Here is a 19,416-nt window from a genome sequence, read left to right on the forward strand (position 1 = left end):
GTTTTCAAAAAAAATTAAAATCATTGAGGAAAAAAAAAAAAAAGTACAACATGTTGCCTTTATATTATTTTTCTCACACATTATAAATGGGTATTTATACATGCAAATATGAAGCTGCCATTATATTTAAGGAAAGGGGTCCCTCACAAGGAGATCACCACCATTCGGTGGGTCTGCGGATATTGTTGGCTTTTGTATGACAAACTGTTTATGTTCCTCATTTTGTCGCTTTGGATAAAAGCATCTGCTAAATGACTAAATGTAAACGTGAAAATGTAAATAACCGTGGCAACAAAAAGTTTGAAAACTCCTGCCATAGAAAACAGAAATTAACAAGTCTCTTATTTCACACCAGCCTTAAAGAAATATATTGGCTTCAATACAACTTTGTCAACAGTTTTCTTCATCTGTGGTTTTCAGTCGATTACCACAGGATATAATGTTAACTCATCACTCAGTTTGTAAAAATGATCGAAGAATACATTTACAGCTTACAATGTGAGCCTAGCAGGCAAAAGTGCCTTTTAAACCCAAAGGTTTAAGTTTGTGTGTCTTGGTTAAACTTCAGAATCAGTGTTTTTAAAAGTAGTTTTTTTATATTTTAAAAGGTTTATTTGAGGTTAAGCAAGTTTGCCTTTTGTGGCTTCCATTATAAGCATATTACTGTACATATATTTTTCACTTGTTGATATTACTGTCTGTAGTAATCGACAGCATGCCATTATTTAACAAAGAATATTGTTTTAATAGGGGGCCTGGGTAGCTCAGTGGTAAAATACGCTGGCTACAACCCCTGGAGTTCGCTATCCCAGTTCGAATCCCAGGGTGTGCGGAATGACTCCTAAGCAACCAAATTGGCCCGGTTGCTAGGGAGGGTAGAGTCACATGGGGTAAACTCCTCGTGGTCGCTATAATGTGGTTCGTTCTCGGTGGGGCGCATGGTGAGTTGAGCGTGGTTGCTGCGGTGGGTGGCGTGGAGCCTCCACACGCGCTATATCTCCGTGGCAATGCGCTCAACAAGCCACGTGATAAGATGCGCGGGTTGACGCTCTCAGACGCGGAGGCAACTGGGATTCGTCCTCCGCCACCCGGACTGAGGCGAATCACTACGCGACCACGAGGACTTAAAAGCACATTGGGCATTCCAAATTGGGAGAAAAAGGGGAAAAATCCCCCCCCCCCCTTAATTTAAATAAAGAATATTGCTTTAAGACTAGTGATAGACCAATATATCGGCCAGGCCAACTAATCGGCCAATAATTGGCCATTTTACGATTGTTCGTTTGGCCAATTAACAGAAGTGTTAACTTTCCCTTGTATCCAACAGTTTTGTCAATGGATAGAAAAAAAAAAAAAATATATATATATATAAATATATATATATATATATATATATATATATATATATATATATATATATATATATATATATATATTTTACGTTTATGCAAATTTATTACATTTAGCATAAAATAAGTTTGTTTCACATTAGAAATTTTGTGTACATCTGATTTACAGTAAAGTTAATTTGAATTATGTTTATCTACATTTATATCGCCCATCCTGCTCTATAAATCTGCATCAGCCATTGAAAAACCCATATTTGTCAACCACTATTTAAGACATGTTTTTCGAACAAAATGAGAACGGATTGACAAATGTTTTACCGAAATTCTATTTTAGCTCAATTGTGAACACTTTTCTACAAACATACTGTAAAAATAAATAAATAAATAAAAAACAACAACTTCACACAGATGCATATTTTATCAGGACAGATGTTGCAAGTCCTTCCATTCTAAAATGTCAAACTTTCTTCCCCAGTTTCTTTGATACAGAGTATATACTTGGAATTAAATTATATGTATAGTGATTTAATTCATAAAGTCAAATGCATAACCAAAGAATGTTCTCTTCACCTCAATGTCCTCCTGACCAGGCATGAAGATGAGGATGTCCCCAGTCATCCCGCTGAGATGTATCTGTAAGGCCTGTTTCACAGCCGCCTCCACATAATCCTCTTGAGGAGTCTGAATCACACCAACACTCAGTCTAAACATACAGCTGCGAACATACAAACCAGCTTAAACTTAACTAAAGACGCTATTAACACCTCACCTTACTGAACAAGATATCGACTGGGAAAGTCCTGCCGGGAATGTGGAAAATAGGAACATTGCCGAAGAATGCCGCAAATTTGTCCGAATCCATGGTGGCAGAGGTGACAATGAGCTTCAAGTCTGAGCGTCTAGACACCACCTAAACAAACCAAAGAAATGATTTTAAAAATGTGGTCGAAAATTAGTAGTCAGTACAAAATTCAAGCCAACGATCCATGTATACTTGTGAATCTCTTATTCAGAACTTATTCAGTTCCATTTTGAAAAAGTACTAGGCGTTGAATGATGTTTGGTTCAGTTAACGGTTCTTGAACATCTGCTTACTTCTGCTATTTAAAATCAGTGGTACAAAGAACATATAGACATCAAATCTTTCTATTACAATGACCTCACTGTTTTAATGCAGCAACAAATATTTAATCCGAATGATTCACAACAAATTACTCTTATAAGTAGGGATGGAACGATACCACTTTTTCTCTTCCAATCCGATTTCGATTCCTGAACTATCAGTATTGGCTGATACCGATCCAGATCCTATACCAGTGTTGTTTTTTTCTTAATGAGTTTAGAACATCTATAATTCACTGTGTGGAACTGATTAGGAGTACTCTTTGTGTAAAGAAACAAAAACCTTTAACAATACATTATTTCATTATAAAATAAGAAAATAAAAAACAATTACATAAGAGTATGTGCAAAAATTGTTAACTAGTCTGCAGGATGTAGCAGCAAAAATAACAGTAATTCCAGTGAAAGTCTTCAGCAGAAAAGAAGCCAGTTCTCTTTACACATTTTAACTTGTATCTGGACTTGTAAATGGTTTCAGCTCTCTCTCTGTATTATTTCTTTCTTTCATTTTAGTTTTATTAGTATATCAATCCACTTTTCAATCACACATACATGTTTGGAACCCAATTTGTTTTTATTGTAATTTCTAATAATAATAATAACAATAATTTTACTATACATTGGTAATACATTTCAGTTGTAATTTCTTAAGGTTTTTATTTTGAAAGTCCGGTGCTGAGCACTCCAGAAAGTCTGTGTTTGAGTGTTTGTTTGTAGGCTAATTCACAGTAGTGTAATACACTTCTCATTCAACATCTGGTAAAATGCTTGTCCAGTGCCGTTCTCAATGCATGTTATAGGCTAACCGAACTATTGATCATCTCTCCTGAGATGGAGTTTGTGTGGAGTGACCACATAGTGCGCTGAGCAGCGCATCATGAGCCTCTGCACGTTTATGTGTGTGTTGGCTGAGCAGCGCTCGTTCAGTAAAGCGTGGTGCCAGAGAATACTTAGCTGTGCATGCTGACTGTATATTTACTATTAAACACAGCCTTTTGCAAATCACAAAGCTTTTGGATGACTGTAAGAGACTGAATAAAATGCACTAGTTATATGGACTACTTTAATGGTGATTTGAAGGTTATGTCATTCATTGAGCTTGACAGTAACGTCAATGACTAACATGCAGTATCGGATTTGGATCGGGCTCGTTGGACCGATACCCGATCCGGGTAAAACCATCAGAATCGGACACGATACCGATCCGGGTATCGGATTGGTGCCATCCCTACTTATAAGCAGCTTCCTTTTAACTAATCAGTCAAAGAGACAAACAATTTGATCATGTTCAACTCAAAATGAACTGAGAACTGCAGCTATGTTATGTCATACTCAAGTAATTACTGACTGGTTTTTAATTCTTTTATCCAGAATCATTAAGACGAATCATTCTTTTTCCATCAATTTACAAATGGATCAACAAACCAACTAAATCTACTGTGATGAAATAAGTATCCCTTATCCCATTCAATTATCCATCATGCGAAAGTAGCTGAGGACAGTGACGGCTCTCACCTCTCGCAGCAACCCGAAGAGAACATCAGTGTTGAGTGAGCGCTCGTGGGCTTCATCCATGATAATGGCACTGTAGTGGTCCAGGTCTGACTCCCGTAGAGACTCTCTCAGAAGAATCCCATCAGTCATGTACTTAATTACAGTCTTCTCTGATGTGCAGTCCTCAAAACGGATAGCATAACCAACCTGGAGTTGGTTGCACAAACATAGCCATTAACTTAAGAATTCGTCTAACAATTAGTCTGAATAGCTAAAGACACCAGAGAAAGCCTGTTGCATAAAACAAGCTCACAGTAGTCTTTAGTAAGACAAGTCTAATTCGCATTGAGTTGTGGGAAAAGACACCTAACTTAAAAAATTGCAGGCAGTGGGCATCCATTACAATGAAAGTGAATAGTGACTGAGGCTAACATTCTGCCTAACATCTCCTTTTGTATTTCACGCAAGAAAGAAAGCCATACGTTGGGAGCAACGTGAGAGTGAGGTGATTTTCATTTTTAAGTTATTCCACAGTCTCTGAAGTCTTCAGTTAAAAAAAACAAGCAAGTCTTCCCATCCAGCAGGTGGCAGTATTTCTAAATAATATCAATATATTAAAGGGATAGTTCACCCAAAAATGAAAATTCTCTCATCATTTACTCATCCTCATGCCAGCCCAGATGTGTAAGACTTTCTTTCTTCTGCTGAACACAAACAAAGATTTTTAGAGGAATATTTCAACTCTGTAGGACCATACAATAAAAGTGAATGGGTACCAACATTTCGAAGCTCCAAAAAGCACATAAAACAGCATAAAAGTAATCCAAATGGCTCCAGTGGATAAATCCATACCTTCTGAAGCAATATGATAGGTGTGGGTTAGAAACAGATCAATATGTAAGTTCTTTTTTTATATAAATTCTCCTCCCTGCCCGGTAAGTGGCAATATGCATAAAGAATGTGAATCGCCAAAAACACAAGTAGAATGTGAAAGTGGAGATTGATAGTAAAAAAGGACTTAAATATTGATCTGTTTCTCATCTACACCTATCATATCACTTCTGAAGATATAGATTTAACCACTGGAGTCGTATGGTTTACTTTTGTGCTGAATTTATGTGCTTTTTGGAGCTTCAAAGTTTCAATACCAATTCACTTGCATTGTGAGGACCTTAAGAGCTGAAATATTTTTCTAAAAATCTTTGTTTTCTGCCTGTGAAGAAAGTCAGTCATACACATCTGGGATGGCATGAAGGCGAGTAAATGACGAGATAATTTTCATTTTTGGTGAACTATTCCTTTAAGTCAAGTAGATGAAGTAAAAAGGTACTCACATCCTCTCCAAGGTTACTGTTCATTTCCTCACTGACTCTCTTTGCCACACTCATGGCGGCCACTCTGCGGGGCTGTGTGCAGCCCACCATGCCATAGCCGGTGTAACCGTCCTCATGAAGATACTGTGTCAGCTGAGTCGTCTTACCACTGCCTGTTTCCCCCACTACGATCACAATACTGTTATCCCTGTCAGAGTAGATACAAACCACAAAGACTGTATCAGCATACCAAGTGTCCTGACTAAACATTAGTGAGAAACCAGAGAGTGGACACATGACCCCATGTCAGATATTGATGTACGGGTTCAGCACCTGATGATATTGAGCAGTTGCTGGCGAACAACAAAGATGGGTAGGTACTGTCTCTGCTCGAGCAGAGTCTTCTTCTTAGCAAACTCACTGCTCGCCTCATTTTTTTCCTTCATGTGATCAGCAAACTTCTGCTCCGTTCTGATTAGATCAAAGATGAGAAAAATGCTAATTCAAATTCATCATAAGTGTGTGCTGTGGTATTAGAAAGGAAGAATACAATTATTGTATTCTGACCAGGGCTGGGCAATACATTGAAAATTTTCGTGACATGGTCAATGATTTTCTTGCCGATATAAAATCATTCTGAATGTTCTCACTGGGCCAGTTAAGATTTTCTAATAGCAGTTAAGCTTTTAGTCTCCCTCCTCGTCTCATGACTTGCATGTATTAGAGTGATGACGAATCTGTCTTTTCAATACCATTTCAATGCAACAATTCAAAACACCAATTAAGCTATTAGTTGCAAGAAAAAAGTTTTCAGAGAACTCCCCACATGGCAATTTAGATGTTATAATAAAGGATCTGTAGGTAAATATTACTGTTTATTATTAGACAATATGTATTGCTATATACTAGGAATGTGTGAGACTAGATGACAAAACGGTTCTGATGCTGCTGTTCTGATGTTACTATTTTTCCCCATTAAACTGTTCAACATTTTTACACATTTACATTTGGCTTTCTATTTTTATAGAGGCTGCACTTAAATTATTGTCATATTAATGCTACACATTTTAAATATAATTAATAATACAAATATTATTTTAAAAAGAGGATATCTGGAGCAGATACAAAGTTGCATTTCACCTCAGGCTGCGTGTGCTTCTTCCCTCTCTCAATCGCGGCATGCACAGAAAAATGTCCTCTCACTAGACAAGCAAATTCAGCAAAGTAGCTGTGAAATCACTTCGATGATGGTGCGGGAAGCGAATGGCTTGAAAGTTGGATGTTTTCACATTTGAGTCTTCTTTAAATCTGTGCGTGCTTGTTAGCTATTTTCCCGCCGAGAGGGCTTTTTCAAGCACGGGAAAGCCGCCTGGTGAGTCTAATCCCACGGGATCTTTCACGGGACCATGTTCAGGGCCGTTGCTAGTGGGGTAAAAGTTGGTAAAGATTCTAGGGGCCCAAAAGTCCAGGGGGACCGCCAACAAATTCTAAACTGTACTTTTTAATAGGAAAGGGGCCCAGAGTAATATACAGTCAGGGGGCCCAGATTACCTTGCTACGGCTCTGACCATGTTGACGTGTTAATTTTGCTCATCAAAAAATGTATGCTTTTGATTTAGTACCCTAGGAAGTACCCTATTGACTGTTTTAGGATAGGAATGCCATTTTTTTTTAATTTGCTGATTAAGAAGGCTATTTTCAACAAGGTGCCGACTGCTTAGTGGGTTAAACTATCTTTTATTCTGTGTGCACGTCATGTTTAGAACACATTAGGTTTATTGTGGGATACAAAACAGGCCAATTTTTTCTATACTATAGCTATTTTCTTTTTTTGACCTCATAACTGTTATTGGTTAAAGTTCTTTAACAGCTGTCATATTAGATCAATGGCTAATATATGTCGGCACACTGTGAAATACACAACTTTTCAGCGCATTTTTTTTTCTCTCTCGTTGATTTGCCTTAGCCTAATTATTTTCAGCAATGTCCTGATGTGTTAAGTAACTTTTACTTGGTGAATTCCATTTAGAACAGGCTATTAGAGTTGCACTATTGGTGCTGCACTGTTCATACAATTGTTTTCAATAAATAAACCTTTATTTGCTAAAGGTGAATGCGTGTCATGTTCTATATTTAATGTACAATGATCATAATGCAAGGCGAGCACGTTGCAGATAAATGTCCCTTTTCAGCAGAATTTAGTGTCGGATTTGGAATGGATGAAGTATTTTAAATGGGTCGCACAAACACATTTTTGTTTTTTACTGTTTTCTGAAGGTGGGTTTCTTTTTAGACTAGTTGACTCCGAAAGTTTCGTTTAAACGTCAGTGAAATTAGTCGTTCCGCACATCCCAAATTGGTACATGAATTGATATCATAAAATATGTTTTTCTTCCTTGTGTTTATTTAGTGAAAAACATTAAGTGTAAAATCTTGATTGTTTTAGCATGATAACTGTTGTTTAGTTCAAATGATGGTCCCTGAAAAAAAAAAAAAAAAGAAAGACTTTTAACCCATTTTGAACAATACACATACAGTGCATCCGGAAAATATTCACAGCGCTTCACTTTTTCCACATTTTGTTATGTTACAGCCTTATTCCAAAATGGATTAAATTCATTATTTTCCTCAAAATTCTACAAACAATACCCCATAATGACAACATGAAAGAAGTTTGTTTGAAATCTTTGCAAATTTATTGGTGGAGTGCTGCAGAGGTGGTTGTTCTTCTGTAAGGTTCTCCTCTCTCCATCGGGTTCTTGGTCACCTCCCTGACTAAGGCCCTTCTCCCCCGATATCTCAGTTTGGCCGGGTGGCCAGCTCTAGGAAGAGTGCTGGTGGTTCCAAACTTCTTCCATTTACGGATGATGGAGGCCACTGTGCTCATTGGGACCTTCAATGCTGCAGAAATTTTTCTGTACCCTTCCCCAGATCTGTGCCTCGATACAATCCTGTCTCAGAGGTCTACAGACAGTTCCTTGGACTTCATGGCTTGGTTTGTGCTCTGACATGCACTGTTAACTGTGGGACCTTATATAGACAGGTGTGTGCCTTTCCAAATCATGTCCAGTCAACTGAATTTACCACAGGTGGGCTCCAATCAAGTTGTAGAAACATCTCAAGGATGATCAGTGGAAACAGGATGCACCTGAGCTCAATTCTGAGTGTCATGGCAAAGGCTATGAATACTTCTGTACATGTGATTTTTTTCGTTTTTTATTTTTAATAAATTTGCAAAGATTTCAAACAAACTCCTTTCGCGTTGTCATTATGGGGTATTGTTTGTAGAATTTTGAGGAAAATAATGAATTTAATCCATTTTGGAATAAGGCTGTAACATAACAAAATGTGGAAAAAGTGAAGCGCTGTGAATACTTTCCGGATGCACTATAATCATGATTTATATTAATTATCTTCCAAAGGCTGAAAAAAAGCATTGAGAGATCTTATTTACCTATATCACCCAGCACTAATTCTAACTCTGTTATCTTGTTGCTGTTATGCTATGTTTGTTTGTTCATTACTTTGCTAGCTGTCATGTATGATCATAAAATTACCATACCTTATGCACTGTAAAACACTAAAACACATTAGAAATAGGGATGCACCGATACCACTTTTTCTCTTCCGATCTGATATCAGAAATCTCAGTATCGGCCGATACCAGAGTTGTTGTTTTTTTTTGCATAATCAGTTTAGAATATCTTTACGTTATTGTGTGGAACTAATTGGGAGTACTCTTTAATATGTAAAGAAACACAAACCTCTAACTGCACATTATTTCAATATAAATGTATAGCTTATTAAGAAACACTTTATTATTAACTAGTATACTGGATAATGTAGCAGCAAAATTAATAGTAATTCTAGTTTTAAAGTCTTCAGTAGATAAGAAACCAGTGTTTTTTTTTTTTTTTTTTTATGTTTCAACTTACATCTGGACTTTAAAGGATTCAGATCTCTTTTTTGTTCAATTTAGTTGTAAGACATCAGTCCACTTTTCATTCACACAGTTATTTTTTGGAACCCATTCAACATAAATATTGTTATGAATTGTAAAAACATACTAATAATGACAATAATAATAATAATAAATTGTTATTAATATTATTATTATTGTTGTCTTTTAATTTTAATTTTAAATACAACAGTAATATATTTAAATCGTGCACTTTTGAAACCCTCACGCTTTTATTTTGACATTCTAAACTCTTCAGGAAGTCCTGTATGTGTCTGTATGTAGGCAAGTTCACAGTAGTTTAATTTGCATATTCAAATTCTGGTCAAATGCACCTCTGGTGCCATTCTAAATGCATATTATAAGTGAACCGAACTACTGAGCATCTACATCTGAGATGCTGTTCTTGAGCAGCGCTCAAATATTGCGCACCGCTGTGAAGGCTAAAAACAGCCGTGAGTGCATCACCAGCCTGTGCGTGAGTTTGTGTCAACAGAGCAGCACCATTCACTAACACGCTGGCACTGTGCATTCTATATATTTACTTATTAAACACAGCCCTCTGTGATTCACAGAGCTATTGCATGTCTTCAAGTGGCTTTGAATAAAATGTACGAGTCATATGAACTGCTTTAATGGTGTTTTTATGGTTCTTTGTGTCATATTTGGAGTTTGACCGTAACAAACAAGACTAACACACAGTATCGGATTTGGATCGGGCTCGTCGGACCGATACCCAATCCGTCTAGAAGCTTCAGTATCGGAGCCGATACCAATCCAGGTATCGGATTGGTGCATCCCTAATTAGAAATAGGACGCCTTTACATAACTAGAGGAAATTATTTATGTTAGACCATGAGAATAACACCAATTACCTATAATCCACAGCTCCATCCTCTCCTACAGTCTTTCCACCTGATCCATCCTCTGTTTTTTTAATGCCCATGATGTCACCTAGTTTGGTGCCCGCCAGCTCCCAGTGTTTGTGTTGTGCCTGTAAGGCAGAAGAATAAAATATACCAACAATTTCAAATGTACCTATGTACACTGCTGCATAAGCATAAATACAGGGAATAAGTACCTTTTTCCTTTCTTTCTGCTCTCTGTAACGTCGAACAAGCTGACTGCCCTTGCGGGAGATGATGGCCATGTCTGAGGTCGCGTCTTTCACTGGAATGACTGGTTCAGGCTGGAGTTATAGGACAAACACAAAATTAGCAAAAGACTCGATAGGAAGGTAGGAAAAAAGGAAGGAAAGCAAGAGAAAGAAAAGAATAAATCAAGAAAATAGAAAGCTAAAATAAAGCAAGAGAGAAAGAATAGAAGCAAGAAAATAAAAAAGAAATAAGCAAAAGAAAAAAGAAAAAGATCAAAGAGAAAGAAAAAAAAGAAGAAAACGAGAGAAATAAGAGAAAAGCAAGAAAGGAAAAGAAAAAAGCAGCAAGCAAGGAAGCAAGAAAAAAAGAAAGAAACAAGGGAAAAGAAAAGATAGCAAGAAACAAAGCAAGGCAAGAAAAACACTGATTAGATTATATTGGGCTTTTAATTTAAAAATTGGCATGATGGTCTTTACCTGCATAGTGAAGACAATCCTGCCGTCCAGGAAAGGAGGCAAAAGGTTATGGACAAGCAGGTGGACTTTGGCGGCATTGTCTTCTTCAAAATCCTCGTCCACCTCCAAGCACTGAACCACTCCACTGGTGAGCATGCGGTTGGTCTCCCAGCATTCATTATCCTAGAGAGACACACACATACTTTAATACAACATCCATGTGGCAGTCTCTGTACTGTTCAGAAGGCTAAATGTGCAGTGTTACCTCATTTATCTGGCGTTTCTGTGCTGAGATGCGCTTCTGGGTCTGTTTCTGCAGGATCTGCTCCCTCTTCTTCACATATTCTTCGGAGCTGGACATCAGGGGGTTGTGGAACTCATCATAGCCCTCGTCCATCATGTACCAGTCCCTATCAGCTTGCTGTTAGAACATCACACAATTAGTACTGATCAAAGCTACATCTACACTAATCAGCACCAACTTATGTGTGAATCGTGTCACCAACATTAATCGGGCATGCCACAAATACAAACTAGGACTGGTAGATATGGCACTAAAGATTGTACTTCTCAAACCTCAACATCAATACAATTGTGTAAAGTTTGAGCACTCACCCTCTGATCTTCCTCCCACTGTTCCTTCTCTTCCTCATTATTAAAAAGGATGCCATTCTCTCCATCTTCCCTTTTATCTCCTACAAAATAAGAGTCCCTATAAATACAATATTATGACCACCGTGACAATGCATAATTTTAAATAAATACGTATATAACATACAGTTTTAAAACAGTATAAAGTATCTTATACATACTAGTATTTGCAATGTTGTTCAATAAGAGAATGTGCATCTTTACCTTTCCCTTGGGAAAGACGAGGGGTGGAGCCCAGATGTTTCCTGTCATTGGCCCACTCATTGTATTTGTATGAGGGAGTTGGCAGAGGAGTGTCTGCTAGATATTGAGCTCTGCTTGACCTAAACATCAAAAGAAAATATGTTTTTTTATATTAGTTAATATTCTTTCTGGTGAAAAAAAAAGACCAACACAATTATCCAAAAACAGCATTAAACCAAACATTAATCAACGACAGCGATGAAGCGGTTCATACTTGTCTCTTCTTTCACTGTCGCGGACTGAGCGGTCATACTCTCGGTGTGAGGAGGCAGGAGAGGGGCTCTCCCAGTGTGACTGGCGTGAGCTGCCAAATCCACAATCATCTTCATCCCAGCTGCAGCGTGATGGAGTGGCCAAGTCTGTGTGGACATATAAAACATGCTTAACATTATTTCAGTCATGAAAACTCTCGAAAAGATTTAGCATGTTAATGTACATATTGATGCGATACTGGTCTTGGCAGACTAGATCTGCTATGCTGCTGCTGCACAATTAGAAAAACACAAGACAGGAGCCTGGGTAGCTCAACGAATACTGACGCTGACTATCACCCCTGGAGTTGCGAGTTCGAATCCAGGGTGTGCTGAGTGACTCCAGCCAGGTCTCCTAAGCAACCAAATTGGCCCGGTTGACAGGGAGGGTACAGTCACATGGGGTAACCTCCTCATGGTCATGATTAGTGGTTCTCGCTCTCAATGGGGCGCGTGGTAAGTTGTGTGTGGATCGCGGAGAATAGCATGAGCCTCCGAATGCTGCGAGTCTCCGCGGTGTTATGCACAGCAAGCCACGTGATAAGATGCGCGGATTGACGGTCTCAGAAGCGGAGGCAACTAAGACTTGTCCTCAGCCACCCGGATTGAGGTGAGTAACCGCGCCACCAAGAGGACCTAGTAAGCAGTCGGAATTGGGCATGCCAAACTGGGGAGAAAAGGGGATATATTATTAAAAAAAATAAATAAAAAAAATAAAATAAAAAGACAATGCATCAAGCATGTATGATATACTGCTGCAAAATTAGACAAATTCAATCTCCATGTAGCAGATCTAGACATTTGAAGCTGGGGAGGAGGAGGGTTTCAGAGAAAACTCACTGCTCACTACAGTGAAACAAATTGAGCAAATTTAAATGTAGGCAAAGAGAGAGTACGCAAGTTGATTGGCTCCTCAATTAGACGTCAAAGGGCCTATCAGCTTACACCATGTGAGCCAGTAAACTTATCATGTAACATGTGAGCGAGCTGAATGGCTAACAGGTAACAAAGTTCAAAGAACCTATCTGCTTGCGCCATTCAGAGTTTCATGCCATTTATCCAAATAAGACATGTTCCCAGAATAACATATTTGTTGGTCCTGGAATAGCATTGCAATCACCCAATCAGGCTTTAGGGTTCAGGCTAGGGATAGGGGCTTAGAGCTGGGCGATATGCAAGAAATATTTTCACAGTATTTTTATTTAAAAAAAATAGTGATATCCGATTATATCGTCAACCCCTCTATCATTGATGATCATTGGTTATTTATTGATTATTTTTGCTTTATTGATTTTGCTTTAAAAATTAAATTCATTTTTTGAAACAACTTTTTTTTTTTTGCATTTAAACCAAAAATATTTCTAAATTCAACTTGCACTTCAAATGAAAGAAAAAGCAATTAAAGTAACATAGTGGTCAAAAAATCGTAAATAACCATCTCCCCAAAATACATTCACCGTATCCAATAGGAATGGGATGATATGGTTATCTACGATATGAGGTTCACGATTGATATTATCTCGATTCGATATGATAACACTTAAATGTCAAAGCATGGCATAAATTTGTGTTTATTTATTATTTTTTAAATGTTTGTGCAAAATTCACATTATAATTTCTCATCAAATTAAAGATCTTAATACACAATTTAAATGCTCAAAATTTAAATAATAGAGTTTCTCATATACCTTGTCACTATAAGAAAAGATCACAAACAAATGAGCCTTCAAAAATAGTGGACTACATTTAGGCTGATCAGGTGCAGAACAAGCAATAGAACTGAACAGAACCTGTTCCGAAAAAGTGTGTGAAAATGATTAATTTTTTAATCATTTGTTTTTCTTGATTATTATAATCACATTTTCACTTTTTTAAAATATAAAAATTCTACATTCTATCAATTAATATTATTTCTTGAAATTGTATATATAATAATGATATGAGCTGTCAATGTTTGAAATAATATGTACAATTTACAAGTAATATCATTGAGTTTACATTCATTTGTATAACAAGCGCTATAATGGTACTGTCACTTTAAGAGTTTAACATGCATCTCACAGACTCACACAGGTGTTGTGGTTCATTTAATAATGAGAGAGAAGTCTCTGTTTTTTAGCGCATCTGTGCTTTTTGTTGTTAAAATTAATATTTCTTTTTACTTTTTTATCTGACTGTAAAGAACAGAAAGGATATTAAAAGACACATTATTCAATGAAAGTGGAGTGCGGGATCTCATCTTTGATGGACACACACACACGGAAGAAATGGTCCGTTTTAATCTCAAGCACTTTTCAACAAAACAAGGCAATTTTCCAGGCATTCCAGTACTTCAATTTCTAAAAGCTAAATTCAGGCACTTTAAGCACTTCAAGGACCTTGTGTGAACTCTGTAAACAGTGTAGAAAAAAGTAGCCTGGGTAAAATCAAGTGACAGAGAGATTATGATATTTGATGGGTCATTTCAATTATGATCACATGGACAGAAAACAATGTTTCAAATTTCGAAATATCGAGTTTTGCTTTGAAATGGTTTGTCAATTTTATCGAAATTCAATATATCGTCCCATTCCTAGTATCCAACTTTCTCCACCGGCCTCATTGGCTGTCATGCAAGCATCCGTCAATGACAACAGGTGGAAAAATACAAATTCACAAATTAAGACCTGAAGACAATTGTAGATGTAAATGTGTTAATAATAATAATAATGTTAATAATAGAAATAGAAATAAGCCATCACCTCTTGAAATTTCGACACAACCCACATAATTTATACTTTTAATAAAACGGCTACAACAGTTTGTTTACTTCATTTAGTGTGTGCTTAAACGAATAGAAAACACCAGTTTTCCTATTAGGTTTAAACGCAATAAATTCCACTGTTTTTATCGAATTTGTGTTTGTATTGCGTTTCTTTAATGCAGTTAATGCTGCCTAAAGAAAATGTAAAAAACTTAAATTTTATGTTCAAGGTGAACGTGTTTATGATTATTTTATGACTTAATCACTTTCATCTTTGTTTCTTAAATACAAAGATATATACATATCTTAAGTGAACCTGCAGAGTTGCGTTCACAATGCATGTTAAGTGTGAACTGCTCCGTGAAAATAAATACTTATCTCCAAGCACCTCCTGAGATGGTCTGAGGTCATTTGCAGCATGCAAACTGTTTTCAGATGATTGAAATAGAGAAGAATGAGAGAGAACTCTTAACATGTGCATGTTCCACGAGACACGCTCGAGCTGCACGCTTCCGAACAAACAGCGAATCAAACACGCATCGAAGGCTCTTCAAAACATAATCAAGTGTGTTTCTTCAAATGGATGTCTTTGTGGAATTTTTTATCATGTGTCACTCCTAGGCGCCTAACCGGTCGCTCGCCACAGTGGTGGGTAGATGTGCAAAATTACCTACTGTGCATGGGCTACTATTTTATATATCTGCCGACTTCCCAGCTCCATGTTTTTGTCTTTTCCTGATATTGTCGATCATCGTCTATCTATGAGTGTCATAATCGGAATCGGGATATCTGTCAGACTCAGATATTGTCAAAAAAAAAAAGATTATCATCATCCTATCACCCAGCCCTATCGGGGCTTCAACAATATAGTTTGGAATCCATGATTTTCCTCTGTCTTTAGGGTTAGGGCTATGATTGTTAATAAGGAACGTTGTTCCAGTACCATCAAGAATGTTGATCCAGGAACACATCCTATTTAGATAAATCTTATTGTGTCATATAACACAGGATATACATAGTCAACTGAAAGACACCTGACAATCAGTAGTGCGAAAACTGATCAGAATAGTTTGGGAGTCAGACTGACCTTTGGGTCTGTTACGTGGTGTATCAGGCTCATCACGGCGACTACCCCGGCTGATGCGCTCAGACCAGCCATCCCTCTGTGAACACTCACTCCTCACACTGACATCCCCACGCTCAGAGCGACTGCTGCTGGATCCTCGACTGTGGCTGCTTTCCCGTTCATCTGCACAAACAACATGTATGACAACCAAGCATGAAGAGCATGAAATTCAAGGTGAACAGACGGGAATTCAATGCTCTTCAGTGAGATCTCACAGGTGTTGCACACTTCACTGACCTCTGTCTTTTCTTCTTTCTCTGTCTCGGTAGCGGTCTTGATCTCGCTTCCTGTCTCTGGGCTGGTCTCTATCTTTTTCTCTGCTCCTGTCTTCTTTGGAAGAAGCATAAACCCCATGTTCACGTCTATCTTTCTCCCTCTGTTGATGTTTACACCTGAACTCCTCACTAACTCCTCCAGGGTTTGACGGAGTTTCTGAGCCAGTGACGCGGTACTTTCTGTAGAGGCGCATAACAAATATTAAATGATTACATGATTCCATTATATCTATTCATTGGTATTCATATTAATAAAAATGTTAATACAATTCACAGGAAGTATGATATAAACAAAATGATTGAAAACCATACAATGCCCATCCCACCATTTCCATACAGCCACAAAATTACAGACTAAAATGAATGAAAAAAGCAAAAGCATTTAAACCGAGAGAGGGGAAAAAATTTATTCAGGAGAGATTTGTTATATCAGATCTTATACTGCTGTTATAAAACCTCTTTAAAGTGAAAGAATGAAAAAGTATACTCCCTAAGATATTCCAGAAGTATGTCCTTCATATTTATAAAATAAATACATTTTAATAAATAAATAGGATAAAAATAAATTATAATATAAATACTTTTAGAATGAAAATATGAATAGCAAAAAGTAAATAAAATAAATACATCTAAGATAAATGAAATGATAATATAAATAATATTATAATGACAATATGAATAATAAAAGTAAATCATAAATACAACAATAAATAAATTATATTTTAAGTCATATAATTAAAATGGCAATATGATTTTTTTTTTTTAATAATTAAAAACATTTTTTTTTTTTATTGAAAAATAAATCATGTAAATACTTAGGTGTCTCTTCACTCGGGAAGACAGCTCAATGCTTTAAGACCTCACCTTTCCTTTTTCCCATTCCTGCTCTCACCATCCTCCTCATTTTCATCATCAGACCCAGAATCACTTTTCCCCTCCTCCCAGTCCTTGTACGATGACACCTTGGATTTTTTGGGCTGAGTATCTGTATCCAGCTTTTCTTTTCCCTCATGCTCCTTGCGTTTCTGGGCAGCCAGCTGATCCAGGCCCAGGAGTGAGGTGTGAGGAGCAGGTGTTCTGAACACGTGCTGTTCTGCTGAAGTGCTCTTCTTCTTCACTATCAGCACCCCGACCTGCACGCTGGGGTCACTTCCTTCTAGTCGATGCAGGGCGCCGTCATCATCCATCTTTTAACAGGCGTATTGTACGGCAGCTCGCTGAGCTCTATCTGATGTTCAAGTATCTATAACGAGATCAGCAAAAACGGTAAGACTTTGCTGTGTCTCAAAACATAATGAGCCCCCAACCTAGACCTATGATGCTTAAAAATGCATTATTTTGATATGCAGCTCACTAGATTTAGAAACACAAAAAGCAAACCCCCTATTTAAGTAAATACACACAGGCTAGTCCCACCTATGCATTTTAAAAACTTTAATAAGATTTTGCGTGTTATAAGAAAAACCAGGAAATCTATACAATGGTCAGGTTTAAGTGTTACCTGGTCATATAAAGATGTTTACCATCTAAAGATATTTATTTTGGTGTGGTAAAACAGGTGAATATCTATTGAAATTAATTATGTAAAATGGACAGTAAAAAAAGGAGTTACATTTTGGTCTGTTCTCACCCAAAGCCGTTTAGATCGCTTCAGAAGACATGGATTAAACCTTATGGATCACTTTTTGCTGACTTTGTGATTTTTGGAGCTTCAAAGTTCTGGTCACCATTCACTTGCATTGTATGGACCTACAGAGCAGAGATATACTTCTAAAAATCTTTGTGTTCAGCAGATTAAAGAAATGTATACACATCTGGTATAGCATGAGGATGAGCTTTTAATTTAAGATATAAGCTTAGCCCCAGCTACTCTTAGTACAATAAAGCTGTAGTAAATTGGTATTAGCCACAACTGTCATCAAAAAAGTGAAATTAAACAACATGATAAAAAGGTTAATTTTACTATTTTTAAGCAGATTCCAAATTAATGTGTTGTTGCCTTAAAGTACTACTAATAACTGCAGTAATTATGGTATTTTGGTTACCATGGTAAATTTGTTGTAGGAGTTAAAAAGCATTAATGACTGATCTGTTTAAGGGTTTTAGTCTTAAAATCAGAAAGAAAAAGCGCTGTGAAAACATCGTAAACAATATTATCTATATTAACATTTATTGAACAAAAGCAGGATTGTATCTGATTTAAAACCTGCTCACTGATATACAGTGGGAAGTCTAGATGTTTGGGTAATGCGGAACCGCGGTTAGGTTTAGACAACTACTAATTTAGGAGAAAAAACACGAGGTTTTACCTTACACGCTATCCTCACGCTCATAGATTTAAATACATCAAAACTGTCCCGTACGCTAAAATAAAAGTTATGCGATGTGTGAGAAATATTTAATTTACTTACCTCGAAATGGCTTAGCAGCTAACGTCAACAACATCTACAGTAGGGCGCCATCACCATCCCAGAATTCACAGTTAAGTGACGTCATATCCGCTTCATTATTTTGAACCGGATCTTTTTTAACGATTCAATCGAACCGAGTCGCTCAGTGCTTCTGAATTACTTGACTGAAAAAGCAGTAAACTGTGAGATAAGTGACACTGGAACCAGAATCAGTACAATATTAGACACAATCTTTTCACAAAACTGACACTTCTTTTTAAAATCAAGTACTACAATTTATCTGAACATAATCTGAATTAGAGTGGCAACAGGCAAAGTAAAACATAAATGCAGGGGCGTAATTTCCAGGGGAGATGGGGAGGGAAGGTAACCCTGCAGGCTGCAGTATACTGAGCGTCCTCCTTTAAACAAGCCGTCCTTCGTAGGACAAACGGAAACGGAACATAACATGGTTGCTATGACAGCACGCCACTCTTTAACAAGCGCGAGGGCTTTGAGTGAGAAGGGAACCAAGTCCCTTTAGAAGGGAATGTATGAGGTAAATTTTAGGAGAGTTATAATGATGTAAAGAGAAATGAAAATAGAGATTTCAGGTGTAGTTTTAGTCTAATACTTTATTTTAATTAACATAATTATACTAATACTCTGCACCCATCTACTGAGGTACTTCAACTTGGGAATTAACATTACTTGCATTTGAACATCATATTTATGGGCAAATTGGCGTAATTTTTGTTTTAGACATTTCCGTTAAAGCAAAGAATTGTGTGTTGCGAGTGCCCACGAAGGATACACCTCATGCATCCTCCAAATTCCCATGAAAGAAGGTCGCATTCAAAGGCTGTATTCGAAGTGTCCTACTCGCTTTTCTGAAACGAGACAGCCTTGATGACGTATGCGGCCGACAAATGCGACCTCCAGAGGATGC

The 19,416-nt window shown here is 37.2% G+C and overlaps 1 protein-coding gene across 5 annotated transcripts in view; it reads right to left on the reverse strand.

The window, feature by feature from the left end:
- The window catches only part of LOC127440458 (pre-mRNA-splicing factor ATP-dependent RNA helicase PRP16-like), a 66,045-nt gene extending 47,482 nt beyond the window's left edge, over positions 1-18,563 (reverse strand). For 3 of the 5 annotated variants that reach the window (XR_007897483.1, XM_051697420.1, XM_051699671.1), the window contains exons 1-17: positions 18,489-18,563; positions 17,690-17,826; positions 16,942-17,320; positions 16,040-16,257; positions 15,764-15,925; positions 11,897-12,041; positions 11,644-11,762; positions 11,404-11,483; positions 11,054-11,209; positions 10,810-10,971; positions 10,318-10,425; positions 10,112-10,230; positions 5,612-5,749; positions 5,300-5,486; positions 3,987-4,172; positions 2,119-2,259; positions 1,920-2,030 (exon numbers count right to left, since the gene is read on the reverse strand). Coding sequence is in view for 4 of the 5 variants with exons in the window: in XM_051697420.1 (XP_051553380.1) it covers positions 1,920-2,030; positions 2,119-2,259; positions 3,987-4,172; positions 5,300-5,486; positions 5,612-5,749; positions 10,112-10,230; positions 10,318-10,425; positions 10,810-10,971; positions 11,054-11,209; positions 11,404-11,483; positions 11,644-11,762; positions 11,897-12,041; positions 15,764-15,925; positions 16,040-16,257; positions 16,942-17,264 (2,355 nt within the window). In the remaining variant the exon portion in view is untranslated. The remainder of the gene's footprint in view (positions 1-1,919; positions 2,031-2,118; positions 2,260-3,986; positions 4,173-5,299; positions 5,487-5,611; positions 5,750-10,111; positions 10,231-10,317; positions 10,426-10,809; positions 10,972-11,053; positions 11,210-11,403; positions 11,484-11,643; positions 11,763-11,896; positions 12,042-15,763; positions 15,926-16,039; positions 16,258-16,941; positions 17,321-17,689; positions 17,827-18,488) is intronic. The other 2 variants (XM_051698219.1, XM_051698989.1) reach the window with 2 other exon arrangements.
- Positions 18,564-19,416: the final 853 nt, after the last annotated feature.

This window comes from Myxocyprinus asiaticus, chromosome 1, assembly GCF_019703515.2.
Source record: "Myxocyprinus asiaticus isolate MX2 ecotype Aquarium Trade chromosome 1, UBuf_Myxa_2, whole genome shotgun sequence".
In the NCBI taxonomy this organism is placed as follows: Eukaryota; Metazoa; Chordata; class Actinopteri; order Cypriniformes; family Catostomidae; genus Myxocyprinus; species Myxocyprinus asiaticus.